Source organism: Xyrauchen texanus, chromosome 30, assembly GCF_025860055.1.
Source record: "Xyrauchen texanus isolate HMW12.3.18 chromosome 30, RBS_HiC_50CHRs, whole genome shotgun sequence".
Classification (NCBI taxonomy): domain Eukaryota; kingdom Metazoa; phylum Chordata; class Actinopteri; order Cypriniformes; family Catostomidae; genus Xyrauchen; species Xyrauchen texanus.
Window position 1 is genome coordinate 21,224,077 of NC_068305.1, and position 19,313 is coordinate 21,243,389.

At 38.1% G+C, this 19,313-nt stretch overlaps 1 protein-coding gene across 7 annotated transcripts in view; it reads left to right on the forward strand.

The window, feature by feature from the left end:
• Positions 1–19,313, forward strand: part of LOC127623764 (palladin-like) — a 120,168-nt gene that overhangs the window by 61,430 nt on the left and 39,425 nt on the right. For 5 of the 7 annotated variants that reach the window (XM_052098248.1, XM_052098250.1, XM_052098251.1 and 2 more), the window contains one exon: positions 1,847–1,882. The exons of 1 other annotated variant lie outside the window; for it this stretch is intronic. In XM_052098248.1, coding sequence (XP_051954208.1) covers positions 1,847–1,882 — 36 coding nt within the window. Of the gene's footprint in view, positions 1–1,846; positions 1,883–17,971; positions 18,116–19,313 lie in introns of those variants that run through there. One more of the 7 variants, XM_052098254.1, reaches the window with a different exon arrangement.

Below are 19,313 nucleotides of genomic sequence, written 5' to 3' on the forward strand. Positions count from 1 at the left end.
GCGAGATATAATTGGGGACAGCTGCTGTGCACTGGGCCCACTATTCACTATTTCGTTTGTACTTAGTGCGTTTTGCAAATGCTCCGATGATAGATGGCTGACTTCGATCTTTGCTGACCACAGCTTTTCTTGGTGCTAGCTTAGCAGCATCAGCATGGTGGTGGGCACGCAAATGTATATATAGGGTTGAGACCCCTTCACCGGCACAATTGTCATGCAAAGTTTGCAAATTGCCTGTGTGATATCCACGGGCTCGCCATTTGCATCTGGTTTAAAACCGAAATATTGCCAAATAGGTGACGGGACATTTTCTTTATCTTTGTTCGCAAAATGATGGACAACGATAAATGAGCAAATAAGTAAATTATTGCCCCCCCGCTCAATAATATCTTGTATTCGCGATCTCACAGGCTCACGATAGGACGATCTGACAATGAAGAAGATCGCACAACACTACAAAGCATATGTCGGTGTCCTGCATCTTGGGCTTGCCTCCCCTACCAACATTGGACCCTTATGCATTATAAGCTATATAAAAGATGCAGGACCAATCTTAAGTGGTAACTTTTACAAGTGTATTTGTAGTGATGTACTATCCCTATCAGTATAGGCACGCCAGTTGGTGGGATAATGGGAAAGGTCCACTTAGAGAACAAATGCATTCCGTCCCTTTATCACCATGTCAGAGCCAGGTCATTGCTGCATGCCGTAAATCTCAGGGAGATGTGTGTGATATGTGTGTTTGCATACTGTATGTGTTTGTGTGTTAGCAGTTGTGCTATGGCTCATTTTACAGAGGGATAATTTGCAGCTATACCAGATATATCTCTTACTATTCTACCATTTAATCATCGGCTACAGCAAGATTTATTGTGAGATACAGAAGGTTTCATGTCAGCACTGATCTGACAGTGTGTTTAGGTGTTTTGTTCAATGCCTCAAGGTTGTTAGCTTTAGATTACTCAGTCAGTAGGTACAATTAGACTCTCACAATAGCTGTTCCAGGTTTTGCAGAAAGCCTCCTTAAATTTAGGGTCAACCAAAGGTTAAGTAGACTGCCTAAGGGCACAAGATCAACATGGAATTTAAACCAGAGTCAGCAAGCCAATACATGCTTGGGATTCGAAAAAATAGCCACTTGATTTCAATGTACTAGCACATGCACTGGTTGGCCTTTTGTCCGCATCAGACTAAATTAACATAGTTACATGAGCTTTTATTCTGGCTGAGTTCTAAGGATGACATTCTCACATAGAGCTATAAATACGAAGTGAATGGCAAAACATAAAAGTGCTACTGAGGGAGGGGCAAGCAATGTTTAAAAACAGGTCAAAGGGGCTGTTGACTTTAGGCAGAGTCAGTTTCTTGTCTGAGTGTAATTCAGCACTGTAATCTTGCCTTGAATGGATTAAACCAGTTGCTTTGTGTGTGTTACATAAGAGTATATTTTGGTTTCTTTATGTGTGGATGTGCATGTGGCATTAGGATATTGTAGAATATAAAGTTATTCAGAACTCTATATAGGCAATGTTTGTTTTCTGAAAAGAATCAAAGAGCTATTTGTCTTTTTATCAGCTGATTTCCAGTGGATTCAGGTGCCCTTCCTTCTTTCCAACCCTGTCTGAGTAATATGTGTATGTATAGTGGGTGGATGTATTGATAAAAGCAGAATAAAATGGACTGTGTGTGTTTTCTGAGTATGTGCACAACAGATCATGTAAATTGCATACTATACTTCCGTACTTGCAGCACTGGCATTACATGGCATTACTATATGATATTACATGGCAGCATTCAATCTGTGATTTTCGACGGCAACATTTTTCCATCCATTCTGTAATTCCAGATCGAATGAGCAAGCAGACGTCCTCTCAAGCAAAAGGTAAAACAAAGAAGAGATTGATGCAGTGTGAATAAAGTGTGAGTGTGTCAGTTTGATGGGCATGTGTAAGATATGTAAGGGAAATTGTTTCTTATGGTGGACAAGGACCAAACTGAGGCTTAAATGGCATGCCGTTTGGCCAAAACATTGTCTTTACCAAAGCTTCTGCAAATCGCAGCATTGCCATAAAAAGCTGCTTCCCCTACAGATTTTCCACCATAACGTCACAAATCATTGGCTTGAAGCAACGGGACATGAGTGCCAAAAGCGAAGGGGAAGCAGGTAGTTAGACCCTCCTCCCCCATTGAAAAACACACCTCCCCACTGCTCTCTATCCAGCATTCACTCACTTTACCTTGCAATTTTGTTGTAAAAACAGGAATCTGATAATTGTATAATTACCCAGGGGTCACTGCTGCATGCCGTGTGGAATCCCCCTATTACTGGTCTGATTTAATGCTTGCTCTGCACTCAGGTACAACCACAACTGAACCTTGCCTTCTGACCCTACAATCCAGATTACACATTCCAGCTCATTCCCTCTGGAAATTCTCTTAATTTGCTGTTCCCATGAGTGTTTTGTATAGAATGATGATGTGGGCATAGAACTGCTGACGTTTACCTTTAACAGGTCCTCTGTGATATGAGCTCTCTTTTTGTTGAACTTGATTTCAGTGTTACGGTGATTTCTCAATTACGCTTGTGATTAAGTTGTTTAGTGGTGTAGTGAACGAGTGGAAAGTATGAGTTTGCAGCTCCGGTAGCTCATGTTCTTTAGATAAACTAGTAAAGGGGGGATAAACCTTACTTGATTTCATGTTTTACCGATGGGTCTTAGGGGGCTTTCACACTTGGTTCGATTGCCTGTTCCGAACCCAAGTTCGATTGCTCCCCCCTCCCCCCTGCCCCCGATGGACTGTGTTCACATTATATATTTGTATCCGAACCGCGGTACGCTTGCGTCATCAAGCTGCAGCTGGTGCGTAATCGTGTTGCTTGATAACCGCGAAATGAAAAGGCGTCAAAATTCAATGAATAGACTTGCTCGGTTCACATTTGTTCTTCTTTTTTTTTAACCTTTGGTTTTGTTTTCAACATCAAGATACAGAAACACACTTGCGTCTGTCTGCCGCAAAAATACTGAAATCGTTCAAAAGACAGCGGGCTGTCCGCCGAAGACAGTTTTTGCGAAGGCAAGCAGAAATCATCTCTCTGCTTGCAGTGCGTGTGCGTCAATCCAGCTTTTCGTCAAGGTAAGTGTATACACACACACACACACACACGCACGCACGCACGAAAGTAAACTCTTTCCGCTCATTTTGAAAGTGACGCGTGTGAGACTGACGACCACATTATACGTCATCAATAGTGGTTCACTTCCGCGGTTTGGTTCGATTGCGTTCATATCAGCAGCGAACCGTACTGGAGTTCACATGAACCGTACCCCAGACCACCTTTTTAAGCGGACCCGAGTACGGTTCGCGGGTGCGCACCCGAGTTCGGAAGACAGCGTTCACATCATCCAAACGAACCGAACTCTGACGTCATTCGAACCGGGGTGCGCACCAAAAGTGCTAGTGTGAAAGCCCCCTTAGACTTTAACTGGCACAGCAGCATTCCCTTGACACAAAACATGCAGTCTTGAAAGCTAACTGAATTGTTTGTTTTCTTTTTCCGCCTGCTGAAAAGGGTTTAATCTTTGAATCTGAGGTGCTTGTTTGTTTTTTGCATTTTACAATGTTGTGTTCTTTTGTCAGAATTTCTTGTGGTTCACATCAGGTTTTCTTTTTTTAACAGTATCAGATCTATCATTAATGATATGGTTTGAGCCTGCATCCAAAGTTAGGGATAGTTTACCCAAAATGAAAATGTTGTCCTCATTTACTCATCCTTATGTCATTTTAAACTTAATTAATTTCTTTCTTCAGGAGAACCACAAAAGGAGATGTTTAGCAGCTTGTCCATGCTACTTTCTTACAGTACATGCACTGAAATACAAAACGTTAACATAAACATGTGCTTCATGTGTAACATCTAAATTAACTGGCCAGAAATATTATTTAACATGACTCAATCTACCTGAATACATTAGGGTACACCAGCAAAATAATTTTTTAGAGTTAGTTCAGGTAGCTCCTTAATGTAACAATTGCAGTTTTTACGGAGTACAATGAAAGTGAAGAGGGACCATGGGCTGTGACACTCCAAAAAGGACAAAAACCATAAAAGTGTCATAAAAGTACCTCAAAAATGTGTCCATTCATCTCATATTATATATATTACACCACAATATTCCAAGACCTTTGAAGACATATGATAGCTTTAAATGAGGAACGAACCTAAATGTATGTCGTTATTCACTGAAAATCTTGCCTTATTCGCCATTCACTTTCATTGTATGTGAAAGAGCAGTTTGGACATTCTATATAAAGAACTCTTTTTGTGTTCCACAAAAGAAAGTAAAATATACTGTCTGTAAGTGCTTGTTAATTGTTTTTAACCAAGTGTTGTGTTATCTTTTCACATTCTTCTACATGTAACACCTTTGCACTGTGAATGTTTGATTAAAATGTTCATATCCCTTCACACTTCATCCCTTGTTCAGTGTCCCTGTCTCTGACGCTACACCCTGCAGTGATACACACCATACAGGAAACTGTGCAGTGTGTTTTGACTCTGGTGACAGCAGGAGTGTCTGGGTGTGATAGACAGGGCCTGATGTCCTTCAGCAAAGGATAGGAAGACAGATAGACAAAAAAGAGGGAGATGTGAAAAAATGTCTTGTTTGGTGGGTGTCTGCCTAGAAATTAAGAGGCTTTGAGGCAAACATGGTATGTAATATTGGGATATAAAGGGATGGCTTACCCAAAAAAAAAAAAAAAAAAAATTATAACGCACTGGTCACTCTTTTCTATACAATTACAATGATTGTGGACTGGAGCTTTCAAGCTTCAAAAGGGATAAAATAGCCCCATTAAAATATCATAAATATGGCCCATAAAACTTGTTCACTGTCGTCCAAGTCTTCTGAAGGCAAGTGATAATTTACTGAGAGGAAAAACAACTTAAATTTGATATGTTCCTCACAAAACTATCCGAGGGCTTCGGAAGGCTTAGAATATAACACAAAAGTTATATCGCTCACTTTTTTATGCTTTTGCCTCCCTTTGAAGCTTGAAAGCTCCTGTTCCCATTCATTGTAACTGCATGGAAAAGAGCAACCAGTAAATTCTTCAAAATGTATTTTTTGTGTTCCACATAAGAAAGAAAGTCATACATGTTTAGGAAAACATGAGGGTGAGTAAACGATCAAAGAATTATCATTTTTGGATTAACTATTTCTTTAAGTTCTGAGAGAATCTACTTTATAAAGAAGACATGTCTAATTTGTGACATTTATCCAAACAGCTAAATCCCTGTTACAGCCAAGATTTTATTTTCAGAGGCTTGGAGCATCTGTGTAAGAAGAGACTTGTTGGTTGTGTGTGTACCTCTGGTTTATGAGCTTTGTGGGCTGAAATCACTGGTGTTTTATGGGAACATGCTTCACAGTGTATAAAGTCCATTTGACACAGAACTGATAAAACCTGGAGCTTATAAAGAAACACTGAGAGAGAGAGCGAGAGAGAAGACTGGCTACATTATGCTCTAGGGTGTATGTGCTGTCACATTTGTGCTTCTTCAGTATGTACTTGTGTGGGTATGTGTATGATGAATTAAATATATGCAGCAGGTGGTGTCTGATATCAGCATCTACAGGTTGATGAATGTGTGTGTTAATATAGTGAGACATTTCACAAAGCCCCTTTGAATTAATGTTGGATTATAATTGTGAAAGACCCCTTGCACAGTTGGAAAAGAGTAAACTGGAGCCGGGTGAACATTTACATTTACATTTATGCATTTGGCAGATGCTTTTATCCAAAGCAACTTACAGTGCACTTATTACAGGGACAATCCCCCCAGAGCAACCTGGAGTTAAGTGCCTTGCTCAAGGACACAATGGTGGTGGCTGTGGGGATGGAACCAGCGACCTTCTGATTGCCAGTTATGTGCATTAGACCACTACGCCACCACCACTCCCTTTATTCTCACTTTTCAGTGTACAAACAAATAAATAAATAAATTAATTATTATTAAATTAAATTATTATTATTAAATTATTGACAAATAAATTCCCATACACACCAGCATTGCTGCTGACACACACACACACACACACACACACTGCATCGCTTTTCAGCCTGCTGTCACCCACACACACACACACACACACACACACACATTCGGCTTCATGCGTCTCTATTCCCGTCTGCCGCGGTCTCCTCTCCTCCTCTCCTTAAGGACTCCCGTGCATCTCTCTGGAACCCGAGACAGGTGTGGAGCACAGGTGGAGCTCATTCTCCACTCATGTCGCCCAGCCTCACTCTGCCCAGTGTCGCTCGGCCCGCCCCTATCGTCACAAAAACATATTTGAGTTGTCGGTTTTGTAAGTGTGAGTGTCTTCAGAAAATCTTCATATGTATTAAAGCATAAAAATGGGCTGCTTTGTTATTTTCTCTTTCTATAAGACAACTTTACTTTAATACTGTAATTCTGCCTTTATTCGAAGTTGATGTCAAATCTAACATTGGAAGAATGTCTGCCTACACGGAATTTGTTTTGTAAATACTTTACCATCTGTTTGGTTTTGGATCTCTTTTTGGCATGAGAATTGTTTTTGTTATGTGATACCACCACTCTCTACAATATCTGAAGATATCTGACAGTTGGTGAACACTTTAAACCAAACATCAAAATCTCTTCCATTTCAATTAAAATGTTTTGTCCTAACCAGCTGAAATGCACGGGGACAGGAGATTTTGTTGATGGCTTGTGCTGCATCCGAATATTCATGCTTCCAGTATACCAATGGAGTAGTATGTCTGAATCCTCAATAGTCATAAAACAGTAAGCAAGAAGTATCCAGCTGCCCTACTATTTCTGGTTAGATTCTTATGTGTGGAGATTCTGAACTGGACACTTTACAATCCCATTATGCCTCAGCTGTTAAGGAGACATCACCTTCAAAATGCTGGATTTATAAAAAATAAAAAAAACTGTGGAGTACCTTGAGTGTGATGGCAATTCTCAATTGTAAGTGATACTGTTTATAGTGATATAGCATACTGTTTTACCGACTGAGAAGTGCTTTCTTCGTCAAAAACTATACATACTCTGACAAGATGCGATTTCGGACGCTTTGGTGTCTATTTCTGCGGCGTTGTGCTGACTAGCCCTGCCCATAGTGAAATCTTAGTGGTCTAAAATCCTGCTCCACATAGATTTTCATTTTATATTAAATATCTTTTGATTGGCTGTGATTGTGCCATGTCATGCTGCAGTTTTGCATTCAGTGTGGACAAACAGATTGTTGCTGCACTGCAAAAAAATCCTTATCCTACTGAATATTTTTTGTCTTGTTTTCTAGTAAAAAACATACAAACATTCTTAAAACAACACAAATTTAACCCTACGTAAACCCCACAACATTTTGTTAGATTTCTCTGAAAACAATATCTTATGTAATTCTGTTTCCCAAGTCATTTTTTCTTTTTTCTTTTGAGCATGTTTAGATATGTTTACCGGAAAACAAGACAAAAGTACTCAGTAAGAAAATTATTTTTTGCAATGTGGAAACTTAGGCTGCATCTTTATGAGATTTAAAACATAAGTGATAGTAAATTGTATTGTGGTAACTATTTATTTTCTGTATCAATGTGTTTAGTGGGATGTGGTGGGTCTTTGTAGAGGTGAGGGGTACAGCAAGGTTTTGTCCTGGGGCTCTTTACATTCATTCAACCAGGCAGTTAAAGGTGTTGTATCCTGTCAGAGCTACACAAGAGATTGAGAGTCAGACGATAATCATTCACTTCCTGTGACAAAAGATAGTAAATGCACCACTTGTTCAGAGGTAAAGGCCAAAGTATACTTGCTGCATCCGCGTTGGTCATCGCTCCACTCACAGTATGCATGATGTAAATTTCTTCACAATCTTTGCACAGCGTGTGCGCATGTGCAAAGGGTTGGTTACAGTTATATATGGGTCCCCTAGGGGAACATTACAGAGTCGGGTGGTTGCATTTAAACAGTGGAAGAAGAGTGTGAACAAACAAACAAATTCAACATTGTATGAGCACATCGTTGAGCACATCTTATTTTTTTCCTCTTTTTGATTTCTTCCTCAATGAACAGCAAACAAAGCAGCATGTCCTCCTCCATCTTTGTCCTTCTTCTACATCCTTCAGAGCAGAAGGTCTGTAGAGGACACAACTTCTCTCCTCTACAGGTCAGGCGGAGTATCACAAAGCATTCGCAGTATGCATGCTTCGAACGTGACCTTCCAGGTAAATAGAGTATACTCACAAAAGCAATGCAGTTGACCGGGTCCGAGGCAATCTGCAATGCTTAAAAACGAAGTATGCCTGGGCCTTTAAGAGTCAGGCCATGCAATGCTTTCCACACTTTGATTCATTAGAGGTCTGTAAGACAGACAGATACACACTAATGCACAAACACATTGGTTTCACTAAATAAATGAAGGCATCTCATAGACACAGTGGTTTCGGTATACTAGAACAATTTTGCGATTGAGACAGCTCTAGTCATGGCCAACTCCCTGATCAGTGCCTTGACTACTGAACTAGGGAGCTGATAGAGAGGCACCCAATTATATTTTCTATACCCTAACCCCACCCCTAAACATAACCTTCATACACATGTTGACATTATTTGATTTAAAGCAAAACATGATTTGGTAGATCAAATCAAGTCATTTTTTTTTCACAAAACACATCGTTTCAAAGCAGCTTTACAGACAGTCATGTCTTAATGTCTTGATGTCCCCAGTGAACAGCTTTATAGAAAATCATCCCTGATTATCTTTAAGCCACTAGTGAGCAAGCCAAAGGTGACTGTGGCAAGGAAAGAAATCCAAAGATATTAGTTAGTGGAGAGGAACTCCATAAGGTGTGTAGTTAATGGAGAGGAAAAAAAACCTTGAGAGGAACTGGACTTGGCCAGTTTAAATGTATTTATGCCAATTTAATTTTTGTATAGTTTGTGTAATACCAGTTATGTACAGTATTAAATGAATATGAGCATTTAAAATAGTGAGGAGAACATCAAATGTCCTCGTAAGTACATTTTTTAAATGCATCACTGTATTTTCAAAGAAATCTTTTATTTGGCCCTCAAGGATGGCCAGATATGTATACACACACAGAATGTCTTCTAGTAAATCTCTTTTGAAGTATTTTCCTCCTTAATCATTATAATGTATATTTATATTTAAACAATTACTCTGTGTAGTTTGGGGAATTCTTTGTTTATTTTGGATTAGTGGATCACCCTGGTGGGAAAAGTAAGTGAGAGAGAGAGAAAGAGACAAAGAGATAAAGAGTGAGACAGAGAGGATAACAGATGAGAAAGGAAGTCTTTAATCCTGGCTAAAGTGTTATGTATTGCTATCTTCATGCTGACTGCATTACTGCCATACCGCACAGATTTAACCACCTGCCTGCTACAAACCTCTTGTGAGCTGAGGTAGGGTCGTCTAGAGACAACTGCAGCAAAATGAGGGCTGGTCTCAAACAATCAAGTCAGGTCACATTTCAGTGAGCTCTCACTTATTCTTGACCACATGGGGTTTTCAGTTTCACACATGTTGATCTTGAGTTTGTGGATGCAGTGCAGTTTACAGTGCTGCTGTGGTCACAAGCTGTGTCAATTCGATTCTGATCAATTTATCAGCAGGTTGGAAATTCTGCTATAGACACTTTTCACAATTTGCATTCGGAATGTGGAAGTACAGCTGGAGAATTAAGTTAAAATATCAGACCATAGCAATTATTCAACCTAGTCTCATAGGATCACATTACTATACCTACATTTTTGCAAAACATTTTTACATGGCTCATTGTACGTATCGCACCAGTTTTCTGTTGAAATAAACACTAGAAGTGCTAAAACAATACATTTTAATTCCTTTCACACAAAACATAAGTCAAACAATAGATTATCAGTTCATAAACACTTACTTTTTGCCCTGTTTCTCACACAATGCAATCTTCGGACATCTAAACACTTTTACTGTAGTGTATGACCTACAGAGATACAGTTTAATGTTTGCATTGCATAACCAACTACATTTGCAAGTTTGATGAAGTGTGATCATAATGCACAGTTAAAGGGATATTTCACACAAAAATAAAAATGTTCATCATTTATTCTCCCTCCTGCCATCCCAAATGTGTATGACCTTCTTCAGCTGAACAAAAATTAAGATTTTTAGAAGAATTTCTCAGCTCTGTAGGTCCATACAATGCAAGTTAATGATGATCAGACATTTGTAGCTCCAAAAATCACATAAACACCAAAGTAATCCATAAGACTGTGGTTAAATCTATGTCTTAAAAAGCGATATAGTAGGTGTGGGTTGTATGGACGTACAGAGCTGAGATATGTTTCTAAAAATATTGGTTTTTGTTCTACTAAAGAAAGAAAATCATAAATCTGGGAAGGCATGAGGTTGAGTAAATGATGAGGGAATTTTCATTTTTGGGTGAACTATCATTTTAACTGACTTTACTGACATTTAACTGTTGCACTTGTGATTGCAACTGGGATGAAGAGCACATGAGCCAACATGTGTGCCAATAGTGTCAGCAAAACACCACAAAATGACAAGGTTGCTTTATCAATTGCCCTTTTCGTCTCACTTTTGCTGTTATCAGTTTGGTTTAGGTTTAAGGTTTAATGTAGGCAGGTATGTTTTGTTGAATTAAAACTGAATAGAGCATTAACCTTAAAAACCTCATCTGTTTGAGAGAAAACTCACTTTTAGAGCCACACAGTGGACATTTCACCTCGAAACTGCCGCCCACATAACGTATATTGTTCGCATTGTCACCACAGTCACGTAATTTTCATGAGATCAGGTTCCAAATATTACAGCGTTCCCTTGAGCTCTAACAGCAAAAGAAAAAAAACTATTAAGTCTCCATAATTTTCCAAAAGAACAATAATTTAGAGAGAGATGGATTACAGTCAAAAGAGAGGAAATTATATGTAAAGGCGGTATAGTTTAAAATTACGCAACCTTAATTTTTTTAATTCTTATCAACACACCTAAACAATTTAATGTCACAATTATTGTATATATGCATTTCTTACACAAGATTCAAATAACACTACTAATTCATTTGTTCAGCAAATTAGATAGCTAGCTATCAAATGAGAATATAATCACACACATCCTCATAACTGAAGAGATGTCACTTATCAACACCTGGAGATATAGTGTATATTAAGAGAGAACAATGGTTTTTGCTAGATTTATCCTGCTAAATCAATTCTGATATCACTGATTATGTGAAAAGGGTCCATTGTACTGTAGGCTACTCATGGTGACTTTATGATTATTACTGTCCTGAAATGCCCTACTGTAACAGTTTCAATTATATTGCTATATTTTTGATTCTGTGATGGTCAGTCATAATGGGTTAAGAACAGTCTGTGTTTCTTTAACGAAAGTTTAGCCAGAACTGTGGTGTTGCGAGTCAATATTATTGTTGAGACTGCTGCAGGATTCCCAGAACATGTGGGTCAGTATTTCATTTCTCTGTTAGTCATAGCAGTTACAGTTTTTTTTTCCTTCATGTACTGAACACAGATAAATCCTTAACATAGGGGTCAGAGTATAGTGTTAAAACTTAAAAGCATGCCGTTTTTCCCAATAATATGGTTACATCCACATTGCACTCATCAGCTGGTTGCATTGCTGGCTTGTGACTCAAGGTTGTTTCTTGAAGCTGGTCTGTTTATGAGGTGTTGCTTGTAAAGACCCAAATGATGTATTACCAATCACAGTCTTACACAGGCATTGAGTTTGGTTTAGCAACATTTCCAAAAGAATAAATCATACAGAGGCCTCTTTCTATAGGAAAATATTGTTTCAACTCTCTGGACACTACAGAAATGGTTTATTGTGTATAGTATTGGTGTGTGATACAGCTCCCAATATTTTCCCAATTGGTGCACCTCTGCAAATAGATGGACTGACTTTTATTTTGGGTTTATATACAATAGAATTGAGACACATAAATATCCTAATCTGTAAAATTTTCCTCTAACTTAAAGGATAACACAAAAATTTAAATTATCTCATCGTTTGCTCACCATCCCAGGTGTGTATGCCTTTCTTTCTTCTGCTGAAAACAAACAAATATTTTAAGAAAAATATCTCAGCTCTGCAAGTCCATACAATGCAATTAATTGTGGACAGAACTTTGAAGCTCCAAAAAGTGCATAAAGGAAGCATAAAAGTAATCCATATGACTCTAGTGATTAAATCCATATCTTCAGAAGTGATATGATAGTTGTGGGTGAGAAACAGATAAATATTTAAGTCCTTTTTTAACTATAAATCTACACTTTCACCAGCCTTTCTGGAGTTTCAAAGTTCTGGACATCATTCATTTGCAATGTATGAACCTACAGAGCTGAGATATTCTTCTAAAAACCGTTGTGTGTTATTTTTCAAGAAGAAGGAAAGTCATACACATGGCATGAGGGGGATTTAATGATGAACTAATTAATGATGTTGTGAACTATTGCATTAACAGTTAGCTAATGTGTAAATATTAGATGGAATACTATTAACACATATAGAAAGTGTGCATAAATATTGGTATTGCTGATGCTCATATATAACTTCTGACATAAAATACACATTTTAATAACCCCAGCATGGAGTCACAAACATATCACTGATGACTTATGGAGAAAAAAACTTTAGCTATGTTTTAGACCTACTGAGACTGTTTACTTTTGAATGGTAGAGCAGGACAATGTATACTGGAACATAAGCCAAGAAGGCCAGTATAAGAGCACCATTGACCTGTGCAGTCCTTTTAAGGAAATGGGGGGATGCGGGATTGGCTTGGGGATTGGAGGCTCTGTGCTGTATTGGCTGGTGGTGCTAAAGTGTCCTTCAGAGAATAAAGCAGCCTTCCAAATATGGAAGAGAGAGCCCAGAATTGGCCATCTCAATATAATATCTGTTACTATAAGACTGGAGACAAAGAGAGAAAAAGTATGTGAAAGTGGTTTAAGAGAAGTTTGATCAGAAGCTGATTTGGAAAATGCTGAGTGGTAGTTAAAGGAATAGATTACCCTGAAAATGAAAATTCTCTTAATTTAGTCACCCTCATGACATCCCAGATGTCTTAGACTGACTTTCTACAACAGAACACAAACAAAGATTTTGGGGAGAATATTTCAGCTCTCTGGGTCCAAAAAAAGCAAGTGAATTGGTGCCAAATTTTTGAAGTTCCAAAAAGCATAGACAGCCATCATAAAAGTAATCCATACGACTCCAGTGGATTAATTAATGTCTTCTGAGGCGAAATGCTTGGTGTAAGAAATAGATCAATACACGTGACGCCATGTGGACATGTGAATGACAAGCTCTGCGCACTTTGTTTGTTTTGTTACTATTTGAGTCATAAACTGGTAAGATTCGATACGCCCTGATTCTTAACTGTTCTAGGAAGAAAATGTAAAAAAACTCAAAATCCTCGGGCTCTGCAGATATAATGCCTTTTTCTTACACTCAATGGATGGGAAGCCAGTGCACCTGCGAGAGCACAGGAGTAATGTGTAGACATGGTGTGGTATGTGTAAGAACACGAGGAGCAGAATTCTGTATATACTGAAGACTATTTATGGTTTTTGCTGGTAGGCCAAAAAAGAGGGCATTACAGTAATCCAGCCTAGATGTGATAAAGGCATGGATATGCCTTTCTGCATCAGTCAGAGAGAGGAAGGGCCTAAGTCAGGCAATTTTTCTAAGGTGGTAAAAGATGGTAATGTGTGCATCAAATGTCATTTGAGCATCAAAGATGACACCCAGGTCCCGCACTTGGGAGGAGAGAAGCACAAGGCTGTTGTCAACCATCAATTTGAGATTTATATCAACTTTACATGTAGCAGCCAATGTACCAATGAGCATGAGCTCAGTTTTAGAACAGTTCAGCTTCAGACAGTTATGCTGCAAACAGGTACTAATTTCATGCAGACACTCCATCAGCACAGATAAATTGCAGTTAAAATCAGGGCCAGTGCTGATGTAGATTTGTGTATCATCAGCATAGCAGTTATAACCAAGGTCATACTTCCCAATAATCTGCCCGAGGAATGTGAATGTGAATGTGTCTGCAATACTGACGAAGGTCGTAGTAGCTGACTTAGAGGATCTGGCAGTGATTCGTCGATCGATCACTTCCATGGAGGCAAAATTCTCTGAGTTGGTTACATGAATGTCGGATGTTGAGAAATGGATTGATTATCTGGAGTCATCGGAGAGGGAATTAGCTGCTAATCCGCTAGCAAACAAGATAGATTTGGAAAGCATTTGGGAAAAACTTGAGGATTTGGAAAATCATAATCGATGAAACAACTTCCAAATTGTTGGAATTCCTGAGCATGAGGAAGGCTGAAATATGGTGAAGTTCCTAGACGGGCTCCTTCCAAGTCTGCTTGACCTAACAGGCCATAAACTGGAAATCGAGCGAGCTCATAGGGTCCCGACTTGCAGATTCACGGATCAATTCTGACCAATTTTCTGAGATCATCCAGTAAAGATCTTGTGTTACGCTAGGCGAGGATTAAAGGAAAGCTTTCTTGGAAGAACCACAGCATTTTGTTGTACCCAGACTTTGCGAATTCGACAAGAGAGAAATGTGATAGATTCAAGGAATGCAAGAATCTCTTACATCAATAGAAGTTTGCTTTTGCTCTGATGTTTCCAGACAAACTTAGAATAGATACTAAGGATGGCCATAGAGAATTTACATGCCCACACAAAGCATTATCCTACATAAAGACATTGGAGTGAGTAAGCCATTTGGAGATTTTCATGTTGCCACCTAGTGGACCTGTCTCACTGAACATACACTCGTCTGTCCAAGGAAACTGGGTGCCTTTTTCATTTCTTTTTGTACTTATCAGTGTAAATCTAAAAAAAACTACTGTCTTAATCCCACGCTCTCTATTTGTTTCTCTTCTGGAAAGCAAATGGGCAAGTGAAAATATATTTGCTGTGATCTCTCATTCACTCCCATTCACCGCTGTCGAAGATTACCCTGCAAACGTTTACTTCCGCATTCCACAACACAGAGTGTGAAAAAGGTCTATTGCTAAAAGATTAATTCAGACTGGTGTTTTTTTGTTTTTATATTTGTTTTTTAACATACACCATACAGTTGAACTGCACATAAAAGTTTTTAATGAAAAAGGCCACAACATCAAACCCACAAAATGAACAAATATACTCAACAATTAGCCAATAAAGGAAAAGGAAAAAAATTATATCGAGAAAGATAGACAATGGGCAACCAAGCCCATAACAAAACCTCTCAGACCACATCAGCAAAATGCACAATGTGTAGTCCCGGTGATTCAGCGCTGGCAAAGCCACCCACTCACTCCATTGATTTAATGAAGGCCATAGATTCTCATGGGCATGTGAAAGACTTATGTCCATCCTTGGCATCAATTCTCAGTTTAGCTGGGAATAGAAAAGCGAAGCTCACATACTGTGCGTAAAGTAGCTTCTTTAACTCTCTGAAACATTCCCATTTCTCTTGTGTATCACTGGCAAATTCTGGAAAAACCATAATGTTGTAATCCTCCCAGCACATCTTGCCTTTATTCCTCGCTGCACGTAACCAATGTCTCTGTCTGCCTACTGCAAGAATCTTGCCAAAACGGATCGGGGTATGTTACCCGTTCTTGGAAGCCAACTGAGAGCTCTGTGCACACGCTCTATTACCAGATGATTGCCCGCTGTGTCTAACAAATTCGGAATAAACCCGTCCAGGAACTTGACCATATCTTGACCTTCCTTTCCCTCTGGGATTCCAATGAAATGAACATTATTACGGCTGCTTCGATTTCGATCAATATCAGTTTTGGTGGCTGGCATGTTAGTCTGCAGCTCTTTTCCAGCTGCTTCCAGCAACTCAATTCACTTTTCAGCCTCATCCATTCTTGTGATCAGGGCGGAAAGTTTTGCCTCCATAAATGCTGTCATTCTGTGTATTTCCACGAGGCCCTCCATGTCGGTCGAGATTTTCATTAACTCTGGATAAATGTTTGCAGTATTTTGACTTACTTACTGAGGTGCGCTGTCATTCATAACCGGCCCCCCGCCATCTTGCTCTTGAGAGGCGTCAGACATGTATAATAAATGCCTTTTAATGTCCCCACAGGCCAGTGATTTCTAATTATTTGACATCCTACACTCTCCGCACAGTTTAACAATCAAAACTAAATGATTTCTCACAGAGTAATGTTGATAGAAAGGATAACTGTAGCATAGTGTATCAGAGAATGCAAATAGGCTACTTCCAATTGCATATCATCACATGACATCCAATTATTTCATTTTTTTTAAAAGAAATTGACAGTGTATGTGTTAGGTGCTGTGACTGGTAACCATTTCTTGTTTTTCATTTCAAGTTTTTCATAATTTCTAATTACGTTTTGCTGTCACTAGTTACATTTAAATGGTCCAAATGAATTTTGGACAAATTAATTTTTTTAAATACAAATATTCAATGTTACATCTAGCATGCATATTAATTACAACAAAAGCAAAATGCAGTTTAAAATAGTTTTAAATGTAGTAAATACTGTATGTCACAATTTCACAAAAGTTGCCAATATCAACAACCCTCATACAAAAAGAACAGCAGAAGCAGTAACACAGTCTTTGTATTACAGACATTCCAGATGGCGAATTCTAATTAAATTTTTTCAATTCTGTTATGTGTCACTCCTGAGTGTTGAACAGGCCCCTTCCTCCTTGCCAGCTCTTGCTCATAGAGGCAACTCATCTGCACCCCTGACACAAGCATGCAATAAGCGAGCCAGGAAAGAAGCACAGAAGAATACAGAACACCACTAAAAATTTATATTTCACACCTACCAAGAAAATATAACTGCGCTATACTCCCATTAGTCTTCAATTTATAATGCATTCCCACATACATATAAACACAGCAGAACACAATTGTGAAATTGAACTGGGAGGATAAAGAGACTGGAAAATGTTCCAGAACAGTTTATCTATGGCAGATGTAGAAATTGTCCAAGAATTGTCAGTAACCTGTGTCTACAGAGCAAGGGATACAGATCTCAAACAATCTCTTCAATTCCAAACAAAAAGACTAACTGAAGGAATAAGCAATAATAATAGATTTGAAGATTTGAACAACTGAGGGTATCCCCAGGCAAGCACATTAGTAGTGATGTACAGTTAGTGCCATTAGTCTCCCTCTGCATGCTTTATTTTAACATTCAGAATTGTCACAAATGTTTTGGGCCTCTTTTTATGATTTACGCTTTTCAGTTTCATAAATACATTTAATTCTGTAATTTTTAACAAAATGACATTAATAAAACTTAAAACATTTAAGAGTTTTTTACATTTGAAAGTTCATTAAAGATTACTCCGTTCAATTTGATTAAATTTTGTTATGAAAGTGAAATGTGTAAATCTTAAAATCTAATAAATAAATAAATTAATAATAGTGTAAGGAATGTTCAAATAAAGCACACAGAGTGGAATCTACACCACTCTGAAATGCGTAAATCTTACGATTATTTTCTTGTGTGTATAATATTCTCCATATTATATTTTTTTCTTTATTCATTCTAACATTCTGAATTTGTTTAATTATAATTCACTAAAATGTTAAAAAATAAAGTGTTTCGGTTTAGTGCTTTAAGGATGGTTGCTTTTGTAAATATAAAACTGTAAATAAGTCTATCTATATCATATGACTGTGCTTCCAAATGTTTGTGGATTGTTAAAAATCTTCTAGTTAGCATAATGTCTCTGTTTTCTTTTGTCCACACGTTATGAAATTGAACTTAAATGATGGCGAGCATAAGGACTTTTATTTTGAAATGTTTCTAAGGTTGTGGACTTTTATTATGACAGTGATGCAGGCAGACAGCAGTAAAGTGTGAGTCACATAGAGCGCAGGCTGGATCGAGACGCCTCCGTCACTCAGCGCGTGCTAATATAAAGACCAGCACCTGACAGAACTCTCACAGAAACACACACAAACACACCTTTTTTACATGAAGCGGGAATAACTTTGACGAGGTGAAAAAAAAAAGAAGGTAAAAACTTTTTTATCTTTCTTTTTAGAATAACTTTTATGGGTCAATTTATGATTAACTTTTAAAATTAAGAAACTTGTTTATTTTCATTAATACACACTGGAAGTAGCTTTTTGAGAGAACATATTGAAATGCAGTAATTTTTCACTTGTTGATAATTAATTAGATTTCATTGCTTTTGTTTGTTTTATTTTTCATTGTATGCAAGGATTTGTTGTATTTTCAATATTCAGGACAAATATATATTGTATGTCGCAAACAGACAGACGTCAAAGACTGCTAAGGAGAATAAAGAGGGAGAGAAAAAGTATTATAGTATTTACAGAAGTACTTAAGTGATTTTGCATACTCCTATTTTGCAACTCTTAAATATTTTTGTTATTAATTTGTTATTTTGAGTTATTAATTAAATGGATGTTTTTCTCCAAAAACAACCTGCAAATGACAATAATGCATGCACAAGACAGAGATGATAATATATCTTTAGAGAAGGCTGAAAGAAAGAAAAAAGCAATAAGTTGGTCACAATACAACACAAAATTCACAAGAAGTGGATTATTCAAATTCCATGCAAAATATCATGAGAATATGTTGGGGTAGTGTTTTTTTTGCACTTGGTGTCCAAGTTTGAACAGTTTTGTTCAGTGCTCTTAATGTGTGTGTGTGGGTTGGCAGCATTCATTAATGGTTTGCTTAGTGGAGTCTTGGTTCATAAAAGCATTTGTACTAACTGTTTATTGCCAGCAGAGACTGGTTTGGGCTTTACCTCACTCTCCTCTGCTCTGTTTGCCTTGTTTAGAGCAGATTTTTCTCCCTCTCTCCTTTTCCCTCCTGGTAATCCCATTTAATGGTGATGGGTGATGTCTTGGCCAATCCAGAGAGGAATGTCTTCAGCTCACATTCCTGCAATCCAGACATTTACACATTTTGGGAGAGAGAATATAAGGAAGGGAGAGCGAGAGGGATTCAATGAGAAGTTCTATGAGAAAACAGTCTGGTTCTATTTTATTTGCTGTGCATGCAATTAGAGGGAGAGAGACAGATGGGGGAGGGTACTGCGAGAGTTGGGGTGACAAAAAATTAGAATAGACTTTGCTAGTCAAGATTTTTAGACCACACATAAAAAGTGTGGAAACATCAGTGAATGGGTCTGAAAATGGAGCACTGTAACTTTAAACACTTTGTGTTACTTCCGTTA